The following is a 24,085-nucleotide window of genomic DNA, read 5'->3' as shown; positions in this document are numbered from 1 at the left end:
AGCACCCGATAAACGCTATCATATCGTTTTCATAGCGTTTCGAAGAACGCCGTGACAGCCGCAGCTATAATAGACCCCCCCCCTAGCGTAGCGTTTTTCGCGTGCTGTAACAATATACAGATATTATAGCGTTGGTTATGTGTTATATTATACCTATTTATAGCGATTTCTTTTCGCTATTTAAATATTTTATGTGGCATTTTTCGTGTGCCATAGAATATTTTGTTATGACATTTGTTTTTTGTCATGGAATACCTTTTTGTAACTCAGTTGTTTTGGATTTTTGAACATTTAATAGCAATTTTTTTGTGCCATTGAATATTATAATACAGCGTTTTACTTGTGCTATGACGTTTATATTCTAGGTAATACTGAATAGCTAATATTTTAAACCGGTTTATAAATGATTTTGGTTTATATTAAAATTTTGGTTTACAATCGGTTTATAAATTAAACCAGATTACAAAAAATTTCGGTTTACAAACTAAACCAGTTTACATACAAACCAGGTTTAAAAACAAAATCTAAAAAAAAACCCTAGCTGCAGTTGAGTGTATACATTCTCAACCCCCTGAATTTTTTTTTTCAACAAGTCAGCAACATGACATATATTGGGAGATATACGAAGTTCCTCGAGAGGTATAATCTCAGATACAGACCTTAATTCCACGAGCCACCATTGCAAGCCAAGTCCTGCTCTGTTTGTGAAACCAGCATCAGTTTCCTTGCTTCAACTAGCTTGCTCATTTCAGTAACCAGGGTTACATGCTTTGACACGTTGCCTTGCATTTTTTTGTGCTCAGGGTAGCTGTCAACAAATCTGGCCATGTCCTCTGTAAAATCAACGCATTCACAAATTATAATCATTACTAGCACCAGAAACAGAATGTCTTTGCAGGAGCAAGACTAACCATATATTTACCTACTGTCTGGATATTTTTGTTACTCTTGGCCACCTGCTGATGTTCATTCCGATATCCCCAAAATTTTCATACATGTTAGCTTTGAAGAATGCATCTTGTTCTGATGATAAAACCACCTCCTGCTGGGACAAGAGAATTATTATCTTAGCTGTGAGGTTTTCAACTAATAAGATCGGTATTGGAGAAGACTCACGACTTGCTGATCTTTTGAAAGACCTCCAATGGCTCTCACGTCAACTTTATTATCCTCAAGTCCTATGAGTTCGTGCACCATTGCCTACAGAAAAAATTCTTTAATGAGAAATTCTTATTCTTACAAAAAAGTACGACATCTGGAGGCACATCTCATATACTAGAGAGTAGCACAATAAAAAAAAATATTAGGCAAGTTGACCTGATATGTCCACTGATTAAGCAATGGGGTAACCGTACCGGGTCATCTCTTTTGTCAATTACAAGCAGCAACGGAGAGCTTTCAGTCCGTCTAAAATCGAAAAGACCGCTTTCATGCTGATACATCAATTTCTGAAACACAAAAGTATCTCTCAGTTCAAATGAACACAGGACACACGAAATTCTCAGACTAAAAGCAAGTTGGAGACAAGTTCCCATCACAGTCATAGCCGCTATCTCCATCACTACAGAGCTCCGACTTCGCCTCTTCTCTCTTCTCTCCGTCTCCTGATGTTCTTCATCTTCTGTTTATCCCTGGAACCCAGATTTCAAAACACAAACATAAAAAAGATTCAAACTTTCATGGGAAATCCTTTCCATCAGCTTTCTATACCAAAAACGGTGACAAAACCAGAATCAAAAGAGAGAGAGATAGATAGAGAGAGAGAGAGAGACTAGACGATATTCTAACTGAAACAAGGTGGAGATGGAGACAGGTGACGACGTTTTGTTTCTTGTTTCTGTGTCTCCGGAGAGGAGAGAGGGTAACGATGGATATGTGAGCAGAGGCATTGATGTGTTTTTGTGACGACGTAATGGTTCCAAAAGGAGCGTGGTGGTGAAGCTTATCAACGGTGGTTGGAGAGACAGAGGGGTTTCTTAGAAGAAGATGTGAGGAGCTCACCAGAGAAAAGAAGATTGCAGATGACCAGATATGAGAGATGAAGAGACGAGACATGAGAGGATTCTGAGAAAATTGATAATTTAGTTTGACATATGTGAAAAAGAATTGCAGAGGTCGTCAGAGAAAGAGAAAATAAAAAAAAATTAATAATTATATGCCGTTGGATTGAAACCTATCAACGGTAGAGATTGATATCTTAGCTATCCTCGCCATTCTTTCCTATTGGTCAGATCTGTTTCCTCTTATTATTTTTTAAACACATTCTATTTCCTCTTTATTTTTTTCTTAATTATACTCTGTTTAAAAAAAAATTTATATAAATCTAGTTTATAAATTTGTTTTATAAATTTAGTATCTTTTATATTTTGTTATTTTGTCATTAAAGTTTATTTGGAGTCTTAGGTTTGGGGTTTAGAGTAAAATTTGAGAATACAATTTGAAATTTTTTGATTAGTATCTATGTTTAGGTTTTGGTGTTTAAATTTGAAAAGGTTAAATTTGATGTTTGGATTTTATGATTTGGTGTATAAGATTTAGAGTTATTGTATATGGTTTGGAATATATACTCAAAGTCTAAATTTCAAAACCTATATTTAAATTTTTGAAATTTGTAAATTAGGATTTATGATGTAGGTTAATATGAAGTATGTGGTTTAGGGTTTAGGGTTAAGATTTATAATTAAGTATATGGTTTGAGTTTTAGAATATATTTGGAGTCTAAGTTTAAAATTTATATTATAAATTAAAAAAATAGATTTATGACTTTGTATGTAAGATTTAAGTTTGGGGTTTAGGGTATTATATTTAGGGTATAGATTTAAGATTTAATGTTTGAGGGTTATAATTTAAATTTGAGATTCTATTTTTAAAATTATTAAACTTTAAATTTAAATTTAAGATCGAAATTATATTATGAAAATATTGAAATTTTAGTGTTTATGTTTAGGGTAAGGGTTTAAACCCCAAATTAAAGTATATATTTAGAGTTTGGGGGATGATTGTTTAAAGTATATATTTAGAATATGAAATTAATCTTTAAAAAAATAGGATTTTAACTATTCAATTTTTTTATATATTGTATATAAGTTCTATTAGGTACATGGTTAAGATTTAGGATCAAGTATATGGTTTGAGTTTTTGAATATAATTGGAGTTTGGTTTTTAAAATGATCTAATTTGAGTTTAAGTTTAAGATTTATATTATAAGTTTGAAAATATTAGATGAAAGGTTTATGTTTGGAGTGTAGGGTATTAGATTTAGGGTGTAGATTTAAGATTTAGTGTTTGAGGTTTATAATTTAAATTTGAGATTATATTTTTAAAATGATATTATGAAAATATTAAAATTTTAAAATTTATGTTTAGGGGTTAGGGTTTAAACCCCAAATTAATCATATACCCAACAATAACTAAAAATTTTATAACTCTTTTTCATTATTTAATTTCAAGTCTTAAACTTAATCTAAAAGTATAATTATCATTTTTATCCTTTGATTTAATCAAACATATAAATTAAAATACAAAACTTTTTTATCTAATTAAAATATAAATTAAAATACACTCAGACTTTAATTTTACACTCAGACATAATAATTACAAACTCTAATTATCATTATGAACCATATAAATTCTCTTGTTTTTTCACCGTGTCAACAAGAAAATCAAACATGAACTTTTCTCTAATCTGTTAAAGCCTTTGAATCACAGCAAGCCTCTCTGTCTTCTTACTGCACTTCATCATGAGAGACAGTGCTAGATAAGAAAAGGATCTCCAACATCATAAAGTGGACGAGCCAACCGCATCACACCCATTTAGTACCAAGATCATACAATAACTACCTTTACGTTGTAATCTGGTTGCAGGAACCATGACCAAAAATGTTTATAAAACCAATGACCTGACAGCTTATAAGTTGATGAGATAGCTCATAAGTTGGTCCATCTCTTGATCTCAATGTTGTCTATGAGCCTAGCCGTTCCAAACCAGGCAGCAACAGTAACACAAATCGCTACTCCACTCTTTATCTCTGCTACTCCTTCTAGTTTCTACGGCAACAGCAGCTCCACTGCAAGCGCCAGCAGGAATACGAGGAGGAGCAGTAGGGGGACTCCGTAACGCTTGTTTTCTCTACTGATACTGGTAAACTTCAAAAACCAAAATAACAAGTTCTTTGTAACCTTAGCATCATTATGAACACATGACTGAAAGTAAAAACTTCACACAAGAGAATGAAAGTGAAGCATAAACCTGCCAACACTTTAACGAGCTCATCCTCTGTTTCTCTCAGATCCGCTTTGGATCATACCCTAATCTTGAAAGACACCTACAACATCAGAGTCAGAGACACTCATAAGAACACTAATAAACGCCATGATTATAGACTCTCATTCCGCAACATAAGAGTTAGTTACAAAGAACATAGATTTACCCAAAGAGACAAAGTAAAAGAAGAAATAAAAACACAGAGACTTAACCCAGAATCGATTGTGAAGTGTTCCTATAATGATTGAAAACGCACAGAGACAACAAGAACCATGAATCGATTTTCGAAAGTTTTTAAAAGTCAAGCCTTTTGCCGAAACGCCATTGTTGCTCTTCTCCACTTTGATTCTGACGGTGTGAGGCATGATTCCGGTGACGACGAGAACGAAACAAGACGGAGATGTTATCGTGGTGTGGTTTGGTCACGGACTCAGGCGCCACCGTGTTCGATTGCGGGTGAGTGGAGACCACAGAGTGGTGGTCGGAGCTCGAGATCGAGCAAAGGGGAAACGCATAGATGAGACTCGAGAAGGACAGAGACGACGACGAGAGATAAGATTTTTTATTTTTTTTTAATCGAAGAGATAATGAAAAGAGAATTGTTCTTTTTTTGGTTCATAAGAAGTAAAGGAAAACCCAAAAAATTGGTTAAGTGTTGGTTCCAAAATAATTTTTCAGCTATAATAGTGATTTTTGCTTTCCCGCTTAATGAAATTTTATCTTAGCGCGAATTTAGTGCTACGAAAGAATTGTGATCTGATTTTGGGACTTTTGGTAGCAGTTGGTGAATTCGTGCTACTGCGAACTGCTACCAATACTCATATTTCTTGTAGTGAAAATTTCAATGTATGGATTGTTGAAAGTATAGAAAGCTCGGCCTGTGATCCTGTCCTCTTTCATCACCTTCCAATCATGGTGATTTCTCCTTCTAGGATGTCTTGTTATGAATGATTAGTTCTGTTTTGTATGAACTCTAAGGTTTAAGTAGTATTTGTCTGGTTGTAGTTTGTTTCCATTGAATTCATGTAATTCAGATGGCTTCTGGCTCCAGAGGACTCTTAATGTTCCTGCTGGCTTTGTGTTCCTAAGTCTGTATCTCAAAACTGCATCCCATCTCTGTATCTCAAAACTGCATCCCATCTCTGTATCTTCTTTAAGGTAATGGAAATTTCAGTGTGAAAGAAAAAGATTGTTGAAAGTATAATATGAAAATGTATATAAAAGGGTTTTTAGTAATTAAACCCATCAACTAAAGATGAATCGTAAAACAAAAACCTCAACTAAAAATCTTGTAAAATAAAACTTCAATTTTAATTTTGTTAACATATGTTACCCTCCATCTAAAAAATCGTGACGGAGGGTGACATATGTTAACGGTTTATAAATTCAGGGTTTACAATGTTGAAAACTTAGTTGAGGATTTTTTTTTACGATTCAAAAATAGTTGAGAGGTTTTATCACTAAAAATCATTAAATATTTTAAAATATTTATTATCATTTGTACATTGTTCTAGATTGATTTATAAGCCATTAAAACTAATTTATAAATTTTAATACATTAATTTATTATAAAACTAATTTATACATCCTATATTAATAGTTTTAAACACTACTTACAGCATAATATAACATCAAAATATTAAATTATTTGATATTTGGCAATAGTGATATAAGAAAATTTGTGTGTTTATATCGTCATTGTCAAATATCAAATAATTTAAAGTTTTTAAGTTATATTAAGTCTTAAAAATTTAGAGGATAATTCATCCATGAAGTCAATCTTTCTATTTAGAGTTAGGACACACCTTTTCCTATTTTCGTGATTTCCGTCTTCTGGCTCATACTTTCCCCCTATCCCAAAAAAATAATACATGATTATTTTTATTTCAATACATTATATTTTTGTTTGTTGTCTTGATCAATAAGATAATATATTTGATATATTATTCTTAATTTATTGTATTACTTTATGTTTCAGAAGAATCACGAATAATGTTAGATCATTTTATCCTAAAAAGAGTCAGAAATTGTAAAAATTTATAAAATCATTGTGAAATCGTATTAATCATATGTAAAAGTATTAAAATGTTTATAAAGTTTTATAAATCGGTTATAAAGTAATGTATTAAAATTTATAAATTAGTTTTAAAGGCTTATAAATCAATCTAAAACAATATATAAACTATAATAAAGATTTTAAAAATTTTAGTGACTTTTAGTGAAAAAACTCCTCAAATATTTTTGAATCGTAAAAAAACCCCTCAACTAAGTTTTCAACATTATAAACCGTCAACTTATAAACCGTTAACGTATGTCATTTTCCGTCACAGTTTTTTAGACGGAGTGTAACATATATTAACGGAACTAAAGTTGAGGGTTTATTTCATCGGATTTTTAGTTGGGTTTTTTTTTTACGATTCATCTTTAGTTGAGGGGTTTAATTACTAAAAACCCTATATATAACCATTAAATATATACCAACTTTATAAAAAACACTAAATAAAAATAATTATGAAACACAACACTATACGAAAAACATAATATCATATGTTACAAAATATAACACTATATGAAAACTATAAAAATTTATATAATTATATATATATATATATATCTATATATATAAAATTAACCAAAAGATACCAACTTTACTAAATAAAACACTTTACAAAAATAAACGCTATACAAAACACTATAAATATTTCTTATACATTTATTATAAGAATGCATAGTGTTTGAAGTAATGTGAAACATATTAATTTTCTTAAACTTTATATACAAAAATATATGCACATAATTTAAATATATTGTGACTGGTAAATTTTGGATAAGTTAAATGTTAACTGAAATCAATATATTCGAATGATTGAATTTTTAATAACCAAATATTAACAAATGTATTTATAATACTCCAAATACTGTTAAATATTTTGTTGGACTATTTAAAATTTAAATGATAATATTTAGTTAATATATAAAAAGAGAACTCTAACTTAATAGAGGAAATGGATATCACTTTTTTTTGTCAATCGGAATTTTATTGAACAAAAACATAATTTACAACAACGGCCAAAAGAAAGGCTAAAAACATAGAGAGAGGGGCCCAACAAGTAGGACATCAACACGAGACACCAGATACGGTCCAAACTGTTGGCCCAAACATAAAAGCCCAAAGATGAGCGGTGACCAACTCGAGCAAATCTGAACCACGCGTCAGTCTCTGAACTGAACAACAGCAGAACATGTGGCAGAAGGAGATGAGACGTCACCAAACTTCACCGGCTTGAGAGTCGTGACCGGAATTCAAATCGCCGTCCACGGGAGCTTACCGGAGCAGGAGCAACGATGATAACCGTTGTCAACAACATTTTTTTCGAATCAGAGCGCAAGTAGACTAACCGTCTACGCCAAAACGTGAATCCTCGCCTAGGAAAGAAGAATCAACCGCAACCATTCGATCTCAAAGATTCAATTATCATGCATCTATAACAGCCATCTTTAAATATAAGAAGAAGCATGAAGATGGATAAACCCTAATCAAGGAAAGGATGAAGCAATCAGATCCAAAATCAAAAGAGGGCTGAAACTTTAACAAGAGGAGAGAGATGAGGATCTAAACAAACAAAAAAACTCTGGAAAGAACCGGCGACTTGACCCACATACAGTTCTCTAATAAAGATTTGTTAGAGAGATCAGAGAGAGAGAACTAGCCAAAGTTATTAAAAATGGATAGCACTAATTTCTACGTTTTCTATATGTCTCATGCACATATATAGGTTTTCAAATTTCATATTGGGCTTGTATAACAAGGCCCATCTTCTAATCAACCTTTTTCATTTTGGGTCCGCTATAACTAAATAAATTGATCATGTGCGTCGTCATTACCTATTAGGGTTTTCCGAAATTTTGAGTGTTATCACGCCGTTCGTCTTCGTCTTCGTCTTCGTCTTCTAGCTTCGCATTAGAAGATCATGGGTTTCGCTTCGATTTGGAACTCTCATCCCAAGAAGTACGGGCCTGGTTCCCGCACCTGGTAATTTCCATGTTCTTCTCCTCTCTCATTTTCGTCGTCCTTCGATCTGTTTAGTCTGGTTCCTCGCTGTTTCATCTCCGACAGATTTTTAAAAGCTTTGCTGTTATGTTACTGTTTAGTTCTGTGTGTGTAAAGTTCAAAACTTGTCCTTGTCGGAAGCAAATCCATGTTGATCTGTTTCATAACCTTAAGATAGTTTTAACATTTCAAATGATGCTAATTTTTGCTTGAATGGTTATCTTTAATGCAATAAAAATGTCATCTTGATTGTAACCGTAGTATGTGTTGACGATATCTAACTAAAAGATCGAAAATTTTATGGATGTGTGTAGCCGTGTTTGCGGAAACTCGCATGGGCTGATCAGGAAGTATGGTCTTAACTGCTGTAGACAGTGCTTCCGCAGCAACGCTAAAGAAATTGGATTCATTAAGGTAAACATTATTGATATTATTATTAATTACTCTCTGACTCCATAGGATTGCTTGTGTGTTTCTCACCCCCGTTGACATAATTACTAACTCGTCTGGTTGTGTTTCTCCTCTATGCAGTACCGTTAAAGAAGATTCGGTGTTGTTTGAGCAGGAAGAGTCATTTGGGTTTTTTAAGCTTTACTTCAATCTTGTAATGGATCTTATAAATGCTTTAGAGTTTCAACTAGGCATTTAAGTTGTTGAACATTTTAGCTTCCTTGTTTTATCAAACATCTTAATTCTACTACCATTTGATTATCATAGTTTCTCTTACTTTTTTGAATGTGTGGGGTGGCTGTTGCTCTTTTATCGAGCTCCCTTCATCAAACCATAAAACATGGGCAGACGTCAACACTAGCAACAACGAGAATCACTACATGGCAAAACTCATTCTCACTTTGGTTAATCTAGAACTACTGTTAAACACAGACATATCAAAAGAGACGCATGAAGCAAAATTAATTATCATAATCTATTCATCCATCACCTAATCAGACAACTGAACAATGTATCGTAATAAATATAATCAGTCGGAACGTGAGAAAAATCAGTTTAGAGACTGGCCGAGCCCACTTGGGAAGCCACAGAAGAGTGGCTTTGTTTGAAAGGTTGATTGAGCCTTGTTTGAGTTTGGCTAATTCTCGATGTGGGAATGAACAAGTGAATAGATGAGTACGCACAGGTGCTTGGGGAAGAATGGCCCATACTTCTGGAGAAGATATATTTGAGTGCTTTCGATGAGTAAAGAGCTATAGCAGAAACGCCATGGTTTGGGTTACTACAAAATAACATTTCATTGGGTTTACCCGAAGTGCTGAATCTTAACAGTTCTCTTAAGTAGAGGTGTTAAAGTAACATATATTTGTTTTACTCCCTAAGAACCTTACATTTTCACTAAATAATCTCCATGAATTAAATCCTAAGGGCACAGGACACACACACGTTGATAACATTATATGATCTAGGACTGCGTCACATTGTATATAAATAAACCCAATAGTTACACTGTCTTGTTGAAGAACTGTACATAACAATAACAGATCAAGAATTTTTTTTCGGGCAAAAGATAGAAGCCCTGAGATACATACATAAAAGATGAAATCCTTTTATTCTTGCTTTTGGTCTCTGATCCATTTGGTCGCTACCCATTTCTCTCCTTTGGTCACCGGGCAACTCCCGTGAAGCGAAGTCTGCAAAAAGCATTACAACCAAAGTCAAAGAGCTACTTTTAGCATGAGCTAATCTTAACACAAGGAACTAGAGTCAAGAGCTGAAAAACGAATTATGTATTTGATATATTAATGTTCAGAGTTTGTTTACCTGATCAATTGTTCCATTAGGAAACACTGAATAAAAAAGAAGACCATCTCCTTTCCGAGGTTTTACTTTTAGCCCCACACATTGCTTGTAATCATATCCATCGCCCATATTAGCACCGTTCTGGCAATCAAAAGCGTTTGAATGAAGGAACCAAAGCTAAAAAACGGTTTGAATTGTGTATATATATGAAATGATGTATTGTAAACTGACCTCAAAAGGGAACATGGTTTCACCGCCTTCTTCTACATCAGATAAGTACAATAGGAAGGAAGCAATCTACATAAAAAGCAAATAAGGTCTCAGCCTCAGGTTCAAAAGAAATGACTGAGAGATAAAAGGATGCCTACCCTTTGGCTTGTTTGTGGTCCATATTCTGCTGGGTTGAAAACATCATAGTGGGAATCATACTTTTGGCCAAGTTCATACCTTAAAATATTGAATGCCTGCCAAAAACATCAAACCTCTTGTTACTCTTTAGGAAACTGTGGATATTAAAAGTTGGAGATTTTTAATATCATTGAATGCTTATTACTACTCAACAAAGGTAAGTAAGCAATTTCAAGAAACACTTATTGCTGCTATCATGGCAAGATCTATGAATCAAATGGGGTGGGGAGTAGAGAACCAAACCACCTCTCCATGGGTCCTTGGGATCATCGTAGCTCTTGCGATTTTCTTTTCAACAAATTCCAGAGCACCAGTACTCTCTTCTGAAGCACTAACAAAAGTTCCAGAGCTGTAACAACACACCAGGAAAGGTTAATGATTGGAAAAGGGTGACGTGACTCTTTTTCTGCAAAATGGCAACATGAGAGTAGAAAGAAGAACCTAGTTCTAGTGCCCTGAGTGCTCTCGGCAGTTTCTCCTTGCCGGAGAGCCAAAGCAGAAGGTTTCAGATTAACCTTTGCTCTCTCAATAATAGCTTGGCATTGTTCTGCAGTTGCGAAATTCGGAAAGTATAAAGCCCTCGGCTTCCAACTCAGTACCTGCACCATTGTTAAACCAAAGATGATCCAAAAATAGATCAAACACTACTTGACCTCACACTCATAATCAGCCAGGAAACAGAGTTTAATTCGATCAAAGATCGCAGCTTTACGTTAAGTAATCGATTCAGTTGACCAAATGTTACAAAACCCAATTGACCCAGCTAAAAAACAGAGTTTAATTAGATCAAAGACTGAAACTTTACGAGTCTCAAGTCTAAAAATAGTAACAAAGATCACACCTGAAACGGAATCGACCCAACGGATTCATCTCCAGTAACACCATGAGGCATCGATGAAGCTTCTTCTTCTTCTACTTCACCGTTTTTCATCATCTCAAGCATTCTCAACCTGGGTCTAACTCCAGACACATTCTGCCACCAAAAAAAAAACACGAAGCCCTAGGATTAGTCAGGCAGATCTGATCGCATCTTGAAGACGATAGAGGTAGTAGATCAGCACCTGAGAAAGCAGAGCAGAAGAGTAGAAGCCGATGAGGAAACAGAGAGCACAGAAGGCGATGACTGTGGCTAACCCTAGCCTCTTCCTCTTGTAGCTCTTCAATCTGCTCGTCATCGAGGTCTCTTCTTTTCGTCCGATCTGAGAAGTTTCCGATTAATCTTCGCCGGCGTAAGGGAATCTCAACTCCGGACGAGACTTTTCTTTGATCCACGGATGCACCAGAATCTGTGTAAGAACACCTTTACAGACCGTGTTTGAAAGTAGTAGTACTAGATGTTTTGGTTTTTTTTTTCTAACGTAAGAAAACAAATTTAAAATTGATTATAAATGTATATTTTTCTAAGATTAACAAATTTCAATAATTTTAAATTTATGATACTTTAACAAACTCAGTTATTTTGAGATTTAATATTTATTACTGTTAAATGTATTCTTTTATCAACTACACACATTTATCTCTATTTTTATTTATTATTGAGGACAATAGCCATTTTTAACGTTCAAAACTTCTTTTCTGTATAAAATTATACATATATGTAAAAAAATTCACTAAGCAAATATAACCTTTGCCATTAAAAGTTTGTATAGTTTTTCTTTTATATAATAATTTCAAAATCCAAAATAACTAAATAGCAGTTATTTTTATTTATTTAAAATAAAAGTAAATTACTCTTTGTTCCATATTGTAAGTAGTTTTAGTTAAAAGCACTAATATTAAGAAATTGTTGCTTTTGTAAAAAAGAGTATTTAATTAATAAACTCAACCTATTATAAAAAACTAGCATTATTTGATTGGTTATACGATATTCAAAAAAAAAAAGTGCATTGAAATATAAAAACTACTTATATTGTGAAACGAATATTTTTTGCTAAAACTAGTTATAATATAAAATGGAAGGAGTATTTTTTTTTTGCCTTAGGCCCCAAATACTCTAGGCATGGCACTGTTGCTTCCTTTGGAATGTTTTGACATATTCATTTATTTTCAATGGGTTTAGGCTATCGACAACGGCTTGAGAACTGATCCAAGAACGTTAGGTGGATATACCTGAAGTGACTGGGGGTGTCATTGGCAAAGCCTACTTTTTTTTTTTTTTTTTTTGTCAAATGGCAAAGCCTATCTTAAAATTGATATAGGGCTTGAAACAATAATGGATTAAGAATTAGATGATTAAATATATATTTTTATTAATTCAAAAGTCAAATAATTTATACAAATTAACAACTTTTTTTTTTTTTATGGAAGTATCTTAGCCTATTGGTTAAGGTTTAAAAGCTTCTATACCCAGGTCTGGGGTTCAAATCCCAGACTATGCAATTTCTTGCAGATTATAGGATGCGAAGCTTTCGGAGGTTCCAGAGTACTGTAAGCAGAGCCGTTCGTTGTGGTCGCCTGTTGTGGTGAGAACCTGTCCATCGAGGATGTCGTACATGCAGAACCGTCTGTGGTTTCAAGTGTTTCGGGGAGAGCTTCATCGTGGAATCATTATTCGTGGAGCTATTCATCATTACCGCATATGTTGCAGGTAGTTGATCATCATATCTAATAGATTTAGAGATTATATGATGATGTAAAGTGTTACCCATCGTTAAAAAAAAACTAACTTGTTTTTTTAAGACCAAAACAAATGTTTTGTCTTGATTTTTTTTTTTTTTTTTTTTTTTTTTTTTTTTTTTTGATTAACCAGGTGTTGACCTTGCGGCCCCCCACCTAGGCCCGGCGCCAGCCTTTGCCTGTACCTTTTTACGGGCCCTGGGCACGCCTCCCCCTCCCCGCGAGTCGAACAGCCGACCTCCCCTCCCGGAGGTAGTACCACTGGACTACGAGGTTCTGGGTTGTTTTGTCTTGATTGGTATGTTCAATATCGACTTTGGTGATTTATATATAAAGATTTAGTCAACTTCAAAACATTGAACTACCTAAAAAATTTGTGTTGAATTAAATTTCCAAGGTCGTTTGTTGGTGGTTACAAATCCACTAATCGTTGTCTACCTCCAACTTAAAAACCGACTTTTAACCACTAATTTTCAAAAAAAAAAAAAAAAACCGACTTTTAACCAAACTCGATGTTTGCAAATTTCTCCACCTAAAAGTAGTTTGTTTCTTTTGGTTCACTTACATATAGTATAGATTATTAATGGAGCCTAGATTAATTACTAGTAATGTTTATGATAAAGTCTGCATTTTGGAAACACGTGTGCCAATGCATATAGTAAAGGTATCAGTAAAAGATTCATATGAACACAAGAACAAGACAACATTTTAGCCAAAAAAAAAAAAAAAACACACACACACAATATTTGGGAAACATATATTGGTCAAAAGAGTAACAACTTGGCCAACGTGTTTCTAGTTGCCCCCTCGTATCTTCATATGTCTTGTCCACATCAATTTCTTAACTAAATTATGCAACATGTCAAAAAAAAAAACTAAATTATGCAACGTCAGTATAAAAAAAACTAAATTATGCAACTTGCAATTTTTTTTTTTTTTTTTTTTTGTCACAGTCAACTTGCAATTTATTAAAACTAATATATTCACCATTTTGATCAATTCTATAGAACAAAAGAGAGAGTTTGACCATATTCTAGAAACTGTAACGTGATGATAAAACTAGATTAATTATTATATAAGTCCCTCCACGTCAGTTTCTTAACTAAAATGGGGTAACGTATTTGTGATTAACAGAATTAAATGCGCAAGTTGCTATTAAATTAAAACTAATCCAGTACTACATTCACCATTTTGACTCAAAACGGAGTATTTTTCTTGTGCTGGAAACCGTAACGTGATGAAAAAGCGCAGATTAACTAAAACACAAAGATGAGTAGATTAACAAAAATTTGAATTCAGTAGTTATCCATCTTTCTTATCCAACAACCAAATATATTTCAGCGACACGTTGGCTACAGCTTTACTCGTTCTCTTATTACAGCATATTCCTACTAAAAATATTAAATACTAATATTGTCTACTTTAAGAAAAGAATGCAAAATAGAGTTTCCTTACTGTACTACTTGATAATTGAAAATACAATTTACAATTATAGATTTTCCTCTAAAATACATTAAAGTAGCTGTTAATATTAGATAGAAATCTGGTGACACATCAGGCTAAGATATTTTCGATATTAAATTCTTTAATTGTTCCATAATAAGAAAAATATTTATTAAGGGAAAGTAACGTTTCGGTTTTCTTATCGCCCACAATTTTGTTTATTTCTAGAGAAAATTGCCAAATGGGAAGAAAATTGAAAAGAACAACGCGTTGAAAAAAGCTACAAAGAGGATATGGATTGAAAAAGCACGGCATAAAGAAACGACGCGTAGTCTACGTAGGTAAATAAAGAACGGCGTAGACCAAAAGTCACCTGTCTCCTTCACGCGTTTTTCTTTCCTTTTACCAACCCAAACACACAACCCCTTAAATTCCATCACATCAAAAAAAACAAAACAACGAACGGATCAAAACTCTTCCAATAATCAAATCAAAACCCTTTCGATCAGTTGTTCAGGAAAAAAAAAAACCCTTTCGATCTCATTTCAATTCGAATCAGAAAACCCTAGCAATTGACGATGTTGCGAGCTTTAGCGCGGCCTCTCGAACGGTGTTTAGGAAGCAGAGCGAGCGGCGACGGTTTACTCTGGCAATCGGAATTGAAACCACACGCCGGCGGAGATTACTCGATCGCGGTGGTTCAGGCCAATTCTAGCCTTGAGGATCAGAGTCAGGTGTTCACGTCTTCCTCCGCTACTTACGTCGGCGTCTACGACGGCCATGGCGGACCCGAAGCTTCTAGATTCGTTAACAGGCATCTCTTTCCTTATATTCAGAGTAATAATCCTAATTCTCAATCTGGGTTCATAAAAAGATTCGAACTTTGCTACAAAGTTTTGGCCTTTATGATCTCATGCTCTGTTTTTTTTTTTCTTCTGTTAAATCATTTTTCTCTTACAGAACATGTTCAGGTCTTGTAGTCACTTTCCTATATAAAAAGATTCGAACTTTGGTATTTGTGATCTTATGTTCTTTTTTTTTTTAACAGTATTGTTTTGTAATTTTGCAGAGTTCGCAAAAGAACATGGAGGACTGTCTGCAGATGTTATCAAAAAAGCATTCAAAGAAACTGAAGAGGATTTTTGCGGTATGGTTAAACGGTCACTTCCCATGAAACCACAGATGGCTACTGTAGGATCTTGCTGTCTCTTTGGTGCCATCTCTAACGGCACGCTCTATGTCGCGAATCTTGGAGACTCGAGAGCCGTTCTTGGGAGCGTTGTTGCAGGGGATGATAGTAATAGTAGTAACAAGGGTGCTGCAGCTGAACGGTTGTCCACTGATCATAACGTTGCTGTTGAAGAAGTTAGAAAGGAGGTTAAGGAACTTAACCCGGATGATTCGCAGATCGTCATGTACATTCGTGGAGTTTGGAGGATTAAAGGCATTATTCAGGTATGATGATGTTTTTATGGTTTATGTGTTCTATGACCTTGAGCTCGCTGTGTGGTAATGTTAGTTAAGCTAAGTCATTTTTTATATGTGCTTCTTTTGTAGGTATCTAGATCAATTGGTGATGTGTACTTGAAGAAACCGGAGTTTTACAGGGATCCGATATTCCAGCAACATGGAAATCACATTCCTTTGAGGAGACCCGCGATGACAGCTGAACCGTCCATTATAGTAAGGAAGCTTAAGCCGCAAGACTTGTTTCTGATATTTGCATCAGATGGTCTCTGGGAGCATCTTAGTGATGAAGCAGCAGTAGAAATTGTACTCAAACACCCAAGAACTGTAAGTTTGCCACCTAAACGCTTGTGTCTTTCTCTTTCTGTTAGCTATTTTCTAAATCTCTGGTGATCAACAGGGGATTGCAAGAAAACTTGTAAGAGCAGCTCTTGAAGAAGCAGCAAGGAAGAGAGAAATGAGATATGGAGATATAAAGAAAATAGCCAAAGGGGTTAGAAGACATTTCCATGACGACATAAGCGTCGTTGTAGTTTATCTTGATCAACAAAAAACCACTTCTTCATCGAATGATAGATTGATCCAGAAAGGAGGAATCACTGCTCCACCGGATATCTACTCGTTACGTTCAGATGAAGCTGAGCAACGACGGCTACTCAATGTGTTATATTGATACTCTCTGGTTAGAGGGATACAACTTGTTTACATATTTGTTTAATCTTTTACAAAGAATGTTTGTTCTTTTTTCTTTCTTTTTTTAATATTTGGAGTTGGATTTGTATATTCTTTTTACCAGCAAGGAACGAAAACCCTTCTCTTTTGGGGGCAAAGCAGTTTTGGTTTTGACAAACAATATAAAGTGAAACCGTTTGGAACTTTGTTTTGTTCAGTCCAATTTTGTATTGATTTTGCTGAGTCCGTTTGGTATGCGGAACAAGTGGACACTCGCACTGCTTGAGGTTTTAAACATAACTCTTAAACATATCAAAGCCAAAAAAACAACATATAATAGCTGTTTTGATTGGGACATTATTGTGGATGTTATTCTTTCTTCTATGATGTTGTTAGCAGAGGTGAACAACAATGTGTAAGATTTCGTGAGAAGATTCTTCTCCATCCATCTTTTAAGGTTTAGAGTTTTGTATGTAGTAATAGTATATACTACTTGACTTTTTTTTTCTACACTGTACAAAGTGCGTTCCTCCCGAGGCTGACCGGATATCCGATAGAGTTTATAAAAAAAAAAAAAAGTATATCCTCTGTTTCCATTTGCACAAGTAAGTGATGCTTGAAACGTCGTCGAATAAAGATTTCTGAGACGATGTCGTTGTAGCTCGACTTCTTCACTGTCTTTGAAAATTGAAATCAGCAGGAAGTAGAAGTCCGAAATCTATCAACACATAAGCCACAATTAACTTTGGTTTACTGTATACCAAAACATTGTTAACCATTAGACGCCAATCAGACCAAAAATTAACCAAAATAAACATGATTACAATAAAATTAGAGAATTCTCTAGGATAACATTTTTTAGTTTTTTTGTCACAAAAGTAACCTTTAACAAAGAAAATAACTAAAATAAGTTTTATCCTAGGGCTAACTAATCTATATTTAGGGTTTAGAGTTAAGAGGTGAGATTTTGAGATAGTGTTTTGGAGATAAAGTTTCAAATTTTAAAAAATAAAAAAATAAATATTAAAAATTTTAAAATAAAAAGGGGTTGGTCATTTTTCAAGGACTATTTTTGTAAAAAAAAAAACAAAAATTTGAGAGAATTATCCCAGTAATTAACCCACCCTCCGTAAGTCAGACCAAATTGAGCAAAACCCCCAAAATTGCTCCAAGGAGAAATCAAAATTCGAGTTTTCATATGCTTATATATGGTCAAGCTTCCACTCTTCCTTTTCAACATTGATGAATCTCTTGGTAAATGGATCGTATTGCTTTCATTCTCTTTCCCTGTTTTGAGATCACCGAATTGTAATGTTTGACTTTACCGGGGATTCACTAACTAGTAACCATCACATGAATATTTGTGAACCAATAGGAAAATAATGAACATGAATAAAATTATAGGCATAAAGAAGAATTATTATTCTTTATCATATTTAGAGAGAAACAAATTTGTTCTATATTTTCTACAATAAAAAAATAAAAAAAATGGAAAAGAAAAACTATTGTTTATAAATGATTAAAAAAAAATTAGAAACATTAAAGAATACTGTTGTAAAAGAATGGGGAATTCTCTGTGTGTATTATTAATGAATCAATAGAGATTCCTTATATAAGGATTACAAAGTATAGGAAAAAGGAAATTGTCCAAAACCTAATACAACATGAAATAGGAAAAGATCTAAAACAGATAAATGGAAAACGTCCTAAGATCTAAAGTCGGCCAAGACATAGCCGACTCTCTCTCCTCTTGGACGCCGACTCTTTCTCCTCTTGGAAAAGGCCACGGCTGGGCCTAGACATGGTCATTGGTTATGGGCCATCCACATAATGATTTATAACACTCCCCCTTGGATGCCATAACCATATGGGTTTGTATCATGCACGACGTTGCCTCATTAAAACCTCTCTAGGAAAACCAAAAACCCAAGGTGGGAAAAAATGGAAACCGTAGACAGGAAAAGAGTACAACACATGACACTCCCCCTGATGAAGGCATCACTGAAGATCCTTCAACTGGCGCATTCCTATTTGATGAACCAGCTTCCTGAACGTTGAGGTTGGCAGAGACTTAGTGAACAGATCGGCCGAATTGTCACTGGACCGAACCTGAACCACTTCAACTTCTTTAGCCTTTTGCAGGTCGTGGGTGAAAAAGAACTTAGGCAAGATGTGTTTTGTTCTATCTCCCTTAACGTATCCATCTTTGAGCTGAGCTATGCAAGCTGCATTGTCCTCATAGATGATCGTTGGTTCTTCCTTTTCCTTTCCCACGGCCAAACCACTTTCCCTTAGGATATGGCCGGTCATGTTCCTCAACCACACAAGCTCTCGGCTTGCTTCATACATGGCTATGATCTCGGCATGATTAGATGATGTTGCCACTAAGGTTTGTTTTGTGGACCGCCAGCTTACTGCAGCCCCTCCGTGTATAAACACGTAACCTGTCTGAGATCTAGCATTGTGTGGGTCAGATAAGTACCCAACATCTGCATATCCGACCAAGCTATCTCCTGGTCGGCTCATATAGAACAAACCGAGATCGGTTGTTCCTTGCAGATATCTGAACAGATGTTTTATTCCGTTCCAGTGCCTAAGTGTCGGACATGAACTGAATCTAGACAGTAAACTCATGGCAAAACTAATGTCCGGTCTAGTATGGCTAGCTAAATACATTAAGGCTCCAATGGCACTTAGATAGGGTATTTCCGGCCCGAGCATATCCTCGTCCGGCTTCCTTGGTCCGAATGGATCCTTCTCAAGGTCTAAGGACCTCACGACCATAGGACTCGACAAGGAATGAGCCTTGTCTATACTGAACTGCTTGAGTATCTTTTCTGTATATGTCTTTTGATGCACAAGGATTCCATTATCCACATACTCAAATTGCAGTCCCAAACAGAACTTAGTTTTTCCTAAGTCTTTCATTTCGAATTCTTTCTTTAGACATTCGACCGTTTGGGAAATCTCTCTAGGGGTTCCAATCACATTCAGGTTGTCCACATAGACATACATAATCACGAAGCCCTTGCTGTCAAATCTCTTTATAAATATACATGGACTTATTGGATCGTTTTTATAACCTTCTTTCATTAGGTACTCTGATAATCGGTTGTACCACATTCGACCTGATTGTTTCAAACCGTACAAGGCTTTATTCAGCTTAATACAATGTTGTTCTCGAGAACCTTTCTTATCTTTGAGCTCAATACCCTCTGGAACTCTCATATGAATTTCATTATCCAGTGGACCGTACAGATACGCAGTTACTACATCCATTAGGCGCAGATCAAGCTTCTCTTTCACGGCCAGATTGATCAAATATCGTAATGTAGTTACGTCCACCACAGGGGAATAAGTTTCCTCATAATATATTCCTAGTCTTTGTGAGAATCCTTGTGCTACAAGCCGTGCTTTGTATCTCACTACTTTCCCTTTCTCATTTCTCTTTCTCACAAAGACCCATTTGTATCCCACTGGTTTGACATCTCTAGGTGTCACGGTTATAGGGCCAAAAACGCCTCTTTTCTTTAATGATTCTAACTCCACGTTTATAGCTTCTTTCCATTTGATCCAATCTGATCTTTGCATGCATTCATATATGGACGTGGGTTCTAGATCCTCATCTTTTTCCATGATCTCAAGTGCTACTTTATAAGCAAAAATATCATCGACGTCGATATCATTTCTGTTCCATTTCGTTCCAGACATTATATGGTTTATAGAGATCTCTTGATTGTCCGGCCCTTGTGTCCCATGAAGTTCGGCGTCCCGAACCCCATTGTTTGGAACGGTCGGATCATTTGGCATGGCCGGCTCACTTGGCACGACCGTCTGGGTCGGCTCGGCCGGTCCATGAATGTCCTGGATGGTTTCCTTGATGCTCTCGGATCCAACACCTCTCTTGGACTTCCGAGACTGTTTATCTTTGGAACCAATAGGTCTACCACGTTTGAGACGTTGGTTAGACTCTGTAGCCACTTGACCTTGTCCTTTCTGGACGTCTATTCGTATGGGTGCATTACAAGCCGGGATATACGATTTTGTCACTCGATTTGGGTCAACAAATGAATCTGGCAGTTGATTAGCTAGCTTTTGAAGATGTATAATCTTTTGGACTTCCATATCACATTCTTTAGTCCGAGGATCTTGCCAAGATATTGATGGTCAAGACCATTCGATTTCTTTGTTCAATTCTTTGCTCAACCGGCCGTTATCTCCCCCTAAGGTCGGATATGTTGACTCATCAAACTGTGAGTCTGCGTATCTGGCCTTAAACAAATCACCGGTTGTTGGCTCAAGATACTTTATAATGCTCGGGGAGTCATATCCTACGTATATTCCCATCCTCCTTTGTGGTCCCATTTTCGTTCTCTGTGGTGGAGCAATTGGAACGTAGACGGCACATCCAAATGTTTTGATGTGGGACACGTCTGGCTCATGACCTGTAAGTAACTGGGATGGCGAATATCTATGCTCACTAGATGGCCTGATGCGAATCAGTTCTGTTGTATGTAATACGGCATGTCCCCATGCTGATACCGGGAGCTGAGACCGCATGAGCAATGGTCTGGCTATCAGCTGGATACGTTTAATGAAGGATTCGGCCAAGCCGTTCTGCGTATGTACATGTGCCACAGAGTGTTCTACACTTACCCCCATGGACATACAGTAGTCATTAAACGTCTGGGACGTAAACTCACCAGCATTGTCTAGACGTATAGTCTTTAAAGGAAAGTCTGGAAAGTGTGCTCTCAGTCTTATTATCTGAGCAAGCAGGCGTGCAAATGCCAAATTTCGTGTGGGCAGTAGACAGACATGCGACCATCTGGTCGATGCATCAATCAGGACCATGAAATACCAAAACGTCCCACTAGGTGGGTGTATTGGTCCACATATGTCTCCCTGAATCCTTTCCAGAAAATTTATGATCTCTTTAATAACTTTGGCTGGTGATGGCCTAGTTATGAGTTTCCCTTGTGCACATGCTGCACATGTGAGATTGTATGGGACAACTCCTTTGAACGTGTGCCCTTGTGAATTCTTCATCAACTTTCGCATCATGTTAGTACCGGGATGGCCAAGCCGGTTATGCCATAAAGTGAAATTGTCACAGGCATTAGCCTCGATCATACTGACCTTTGCATAGTATAGGCCAGTAGACATTGCAGGTAAGGTTTCTAGGATCCTTTTATAGCCTTTGGTGATCGAAATTATGTTAAGGAATTCTTTATTTCCTTCTTCCCATGTTTCAAGATGGAAACCGTTCAATCTTATGCCTTTGAAACTTAATAGGCTCCTTTTAGAGCTTGGGGAATACAAGGCATTTCTGATCTCTAGATGAGTGCCCTTAGGCATCAATACATAAGCCTGGCCGTGACCTTCAATCAGGCCGGCTACACCTGCAATGGTGTGTACGTTTGCACTTTGCATTGTGAGATTTAAGAAGTATCTTTTATCTCTAAGTATTGTATGACTTGTGCCACTATCCACCACGAGTATGCTCATTTCGTCATTCATTTCTATAAATAAGATTTCATTTCTCAGAGACTTCAAAAATTTCATTTTATTAGAGTTTGCAGAACACCAAAAATAAAAACACCAAATCAATCATAAAACAATCATAAAGCAGTAAAAACAAGTCGTATCGAAAATTTAGTCTTTGAGACAATCAGAAGTCTCAAAATCCATAAGGTCGTCATTTGCAACATCATATTCTTTATCAGCCTCATAACCGGAATCATGAACCATATGAGCCTCCGGGTTCTTGTCCTTAAGGCTCTCTTGGTAGAGCTTACATAAGTGCTTAGGAGTTCTACAATTCTTGGCCCAATGGTTGCTCATCCCACATCTGTGACAAACGGATTTGGTTGAGTAAGACGGTTTGGATATGCCGCCTCGACCTCGTCCATATCCGCCTCGGCCACGACCGGGATTGGAACCACGACCACGGTTATTGTGGTTTCCTTTCCGGCTGGCCAAGTACTTGTCTCGACCGTTCGAGTAATTGTCACGGTTTCTGTATCCACCACGGCCTCTGCCGTGTGATCTCTTATCATTCTGGATGTAATTGCACTCGTTGGGATTTTTCTTTTCAACTTCATTGGCCTCTGGTAATGGGGCAGATCCGATAGGTCTAGCTTCACTGTTCTTCATCAGGAGCTCATTGTTTGCCTCGGCCAGGAGCAGGCACAAGATCAGATCAGTGTATGTGGCGAAGCCTTTCATTCGGTACTGCTGCTGCAGGATTATATTTGAGGAATGAAATGTAGAGAATGTTTTCTCAAGCAACTCTTCTTCGGTTACTACTTCACCACAAAGTCTCAGCATTGAGACCGTCTTGAACAAGACCGAATTGTACTCATCCACTGACTTATAATCCATGAATCTTAGATTCTTCCAGTCATTTCTAGCTTTTGGGAGTAACACCGTTTTCTGGTGATCATATCTATGCTGTAAAGCATCCCAAAGCTCTAGTGGATTTTCCATCGTAATATACTGATCTTTTAGACCTTCAATGAGGTGATGGCGTATAATACTTATAGCCCTGTACCGATTCTTGTCGGTCTCATTGTTGTCCTTGATGATTGTATCACCAAGACCTTTTGACCTTAAGCTGATCTTTGTATCTAGCGCCCACTGCAAGTAGTTATCTCCGGAGAGATTAAGGGCTGTGTAGTCTCTATTTGAGATTTTCGACATCTGAATCACATCATCATTTCAATTTAGGTTTCACAATGTGATCATGTGGCCGCATGGTATAACAAGCTCGGCCACAAACTTGTCTTACGCATCTATGAAAAACAATCAATCTAATCGACCATGGAGCGGACAAACAAGCCGCACGGCTATGTGGACAATCAATAGGATCGGACATGTAATTCTAAATTGACCATGGTGCGAACAATCCTAACATTTGTTTCTACATGTACCAGGGAGATTAATGCCACACGGCCAGGTAAGTTTTAATTCAATCAGATTCGGTTTCATATGTTTTCTACATGCTGGTCGATTTCATTAATCAATTGTGAATGCAATTCAATTCAAATTCATATGTATGCAAGACAATCTTAGCAATTAGATTTATGAATTTAGGGTTTTAACTTTAAAACTAAGGCTGCCGGTTTAATTAAAGGTTTCAAGGACTTTAGGATTTAAGTTCTAGATTAGATTCAATCAATCAATCTAACAATCCTAAAACCTCAAACATCAAACATTCAATCAATAAAAATCGAATTCAACTCTTTAGGGTTTAGGGCTTCGATTCCTAAATTAGGGTTTTCTTAAAATCAAATCAGGAACAATCAATTCAAGTTCTAATGGAATCGATTTCTATCTTTCTAGTTAGGAGATTGCCGATTTCTAATCTTGTAGGTTTTTAGGGTTTTGATCAAGATCAAAGTTTCCATATT

At 35.9% G+C, this 24,085-nt stretch overlaps 5 protein-coding genes across 26 annotated transcripts; 2 read left to right on the top strand and 3 right to left on the bottom strand.

Annotated features, from left to right (window-relative positions):
- Nucleotides 1-396: 396 nt before the first annotated feature.
- On the bottom strand, nt 397-2,120 carry LOC106361087 (vacuolar protein sorting-associated protein 45 homolog). 22 transcript variants are annotated; one of them, XR_007320473.1, is made up of 6 exons: nt 1,773-2,110; nt 1,539-1,631; nt 1,318-1,448; nt 1,117-1,200; nt 923-1,042; nt 397-833 (listed from the first exon to the last, which is right to left on the bottom strand). XR_007320473.1 is itself a non-coding variant. In XM_048750402.1 (5 exons), exons 1-4 carry the CDS (start codon nt 1,557-1,559, stop codon nt 923-925), a joined length of 321 nt encoding a protein of 106 aa, XP_048606359.1. In that variant the 5' UTR covers nt 1,560-2,111; the 3' UTR covers nt 397-833. The 22 variants fall into 22 exon arrangements, 2 of the variants coding, with proteins under 2 accessions (XP_048606359.1, XP_048606360.1); XR_007320475.1 differs by having other exon boundaries at nt 1,778-2,110; XR_007320474.1 differs by having other exon boundaries at nt 1,789-2,110.
- Nucleotides 2,121-8,129: 6,009 nt separating this feature from the next.
- On the top strand, nt 8,130-9,029 carry LOC106359770 (40S ribosomal protein S29). The gene is made up of 3 exons (XM_013799409.3): nt 8,130-8,297; nt 8,630-8,729; nt 8,847-9,029. Exons 1-3 carry the CDS (start codon nt 8,236-8,238, stop codon nt 8,853-8,855), a joined length of 171 nt encoding a protein of 56 aa, XP_013654863.1. The 5' UTR covers nt 8,130-8,235; the 3' UTR covers nt 8,856-9,029.
- A 696-nt stretch (nt 9,030-9,725) lies between these two features.
- LOC106361086 (probable prolyl 4-hydroxylase 9) lies at nt 9,726-11,838 on the bottom strand. The gene is made up of 8 exons (XM_013800784.3): nt 11,537-11,838; nt 11,317-11,448; nt 10,917-11,074; nt 10,722-10,824; nt 10,436-10,531; nt 10,299-10,364; nt 10,089-10,208; nt 9,726-9,958 (listed from the first exon to the last, which is right to left on the bottom strand). Exons 1-8 carry the CDS (start codon nt 11,648-11,650, stop codon nt 9,875-9,877), a joined length of 873 nt encoding a protein of 290 aa, XP_013656238.1. The 5' UTR covers nt 11,651-11,838; the 3' UTR covers nt 9,726-9,874.
- Nucleotides 11,839-14,914: 3,076 nt separating this feature from the next.
- Nucleotides 14,915-16,878, top strand: LOC106361085 (probable protein phosphatase 2C 63). Its single transcript, XM_013800783.3, has 4 exons — nt 14,915-15,371; nt 15,604-15,989; nt 16,092-16,328; nt 16,402-16,878. Exons 1-4 carry the CDS (start codon nt 15,113-15,115, stop codon nt 16,672-16,674), a joined length of 1,155 nt encoding a protein of 384 aa, XP_013656237.1. The 5' UTR covers nt 14,915-15,112; the 3' UTR covers nt 16,675-16,878.
- Nucleotides 16,879-22,328: 5,450 nt separating this feature from the next.
- Nucleotides 22,329-23,057, bottom strand: LOC125583295. Its single transcript, XM_048749941.1, has 2 exons — nt 22,577-23,057; nt 22,329-22,456 (listed from the first exon to the last, which is right to left on the bottom strand). Exons 1-2 carry the CDS (start codon nt 23,055-23,057, stop codon nt 22,329-22,331), a joined length of 609 nt encoding a protein of 202 aa, XP_048605898.1.
- Nucleotides 23,058-24,085: the final 1,028 nt, after the last annotated feature.

The sequence above is a fragment of the Brassica napus genome, chromosome C3, assembly GCF_020379485.1.
Source record: "Brassica napus cultivar Da-Ae chromosome C3, Da-Ae, whole genome shotgun sequence".
Taxonomy (NCBI): domain Eukaryota; kingdom Viridiplantae; phylum Streptophyta; class Magnoliopsida; order Brassicales; family Brassicaceae; genus Brassica; species Brassica napus.
The sequence above is the reverse complement of the archived record's forward strand: the minus strand, read 5'-3'. Positions and strand labels throughout refer to the sequence as shown.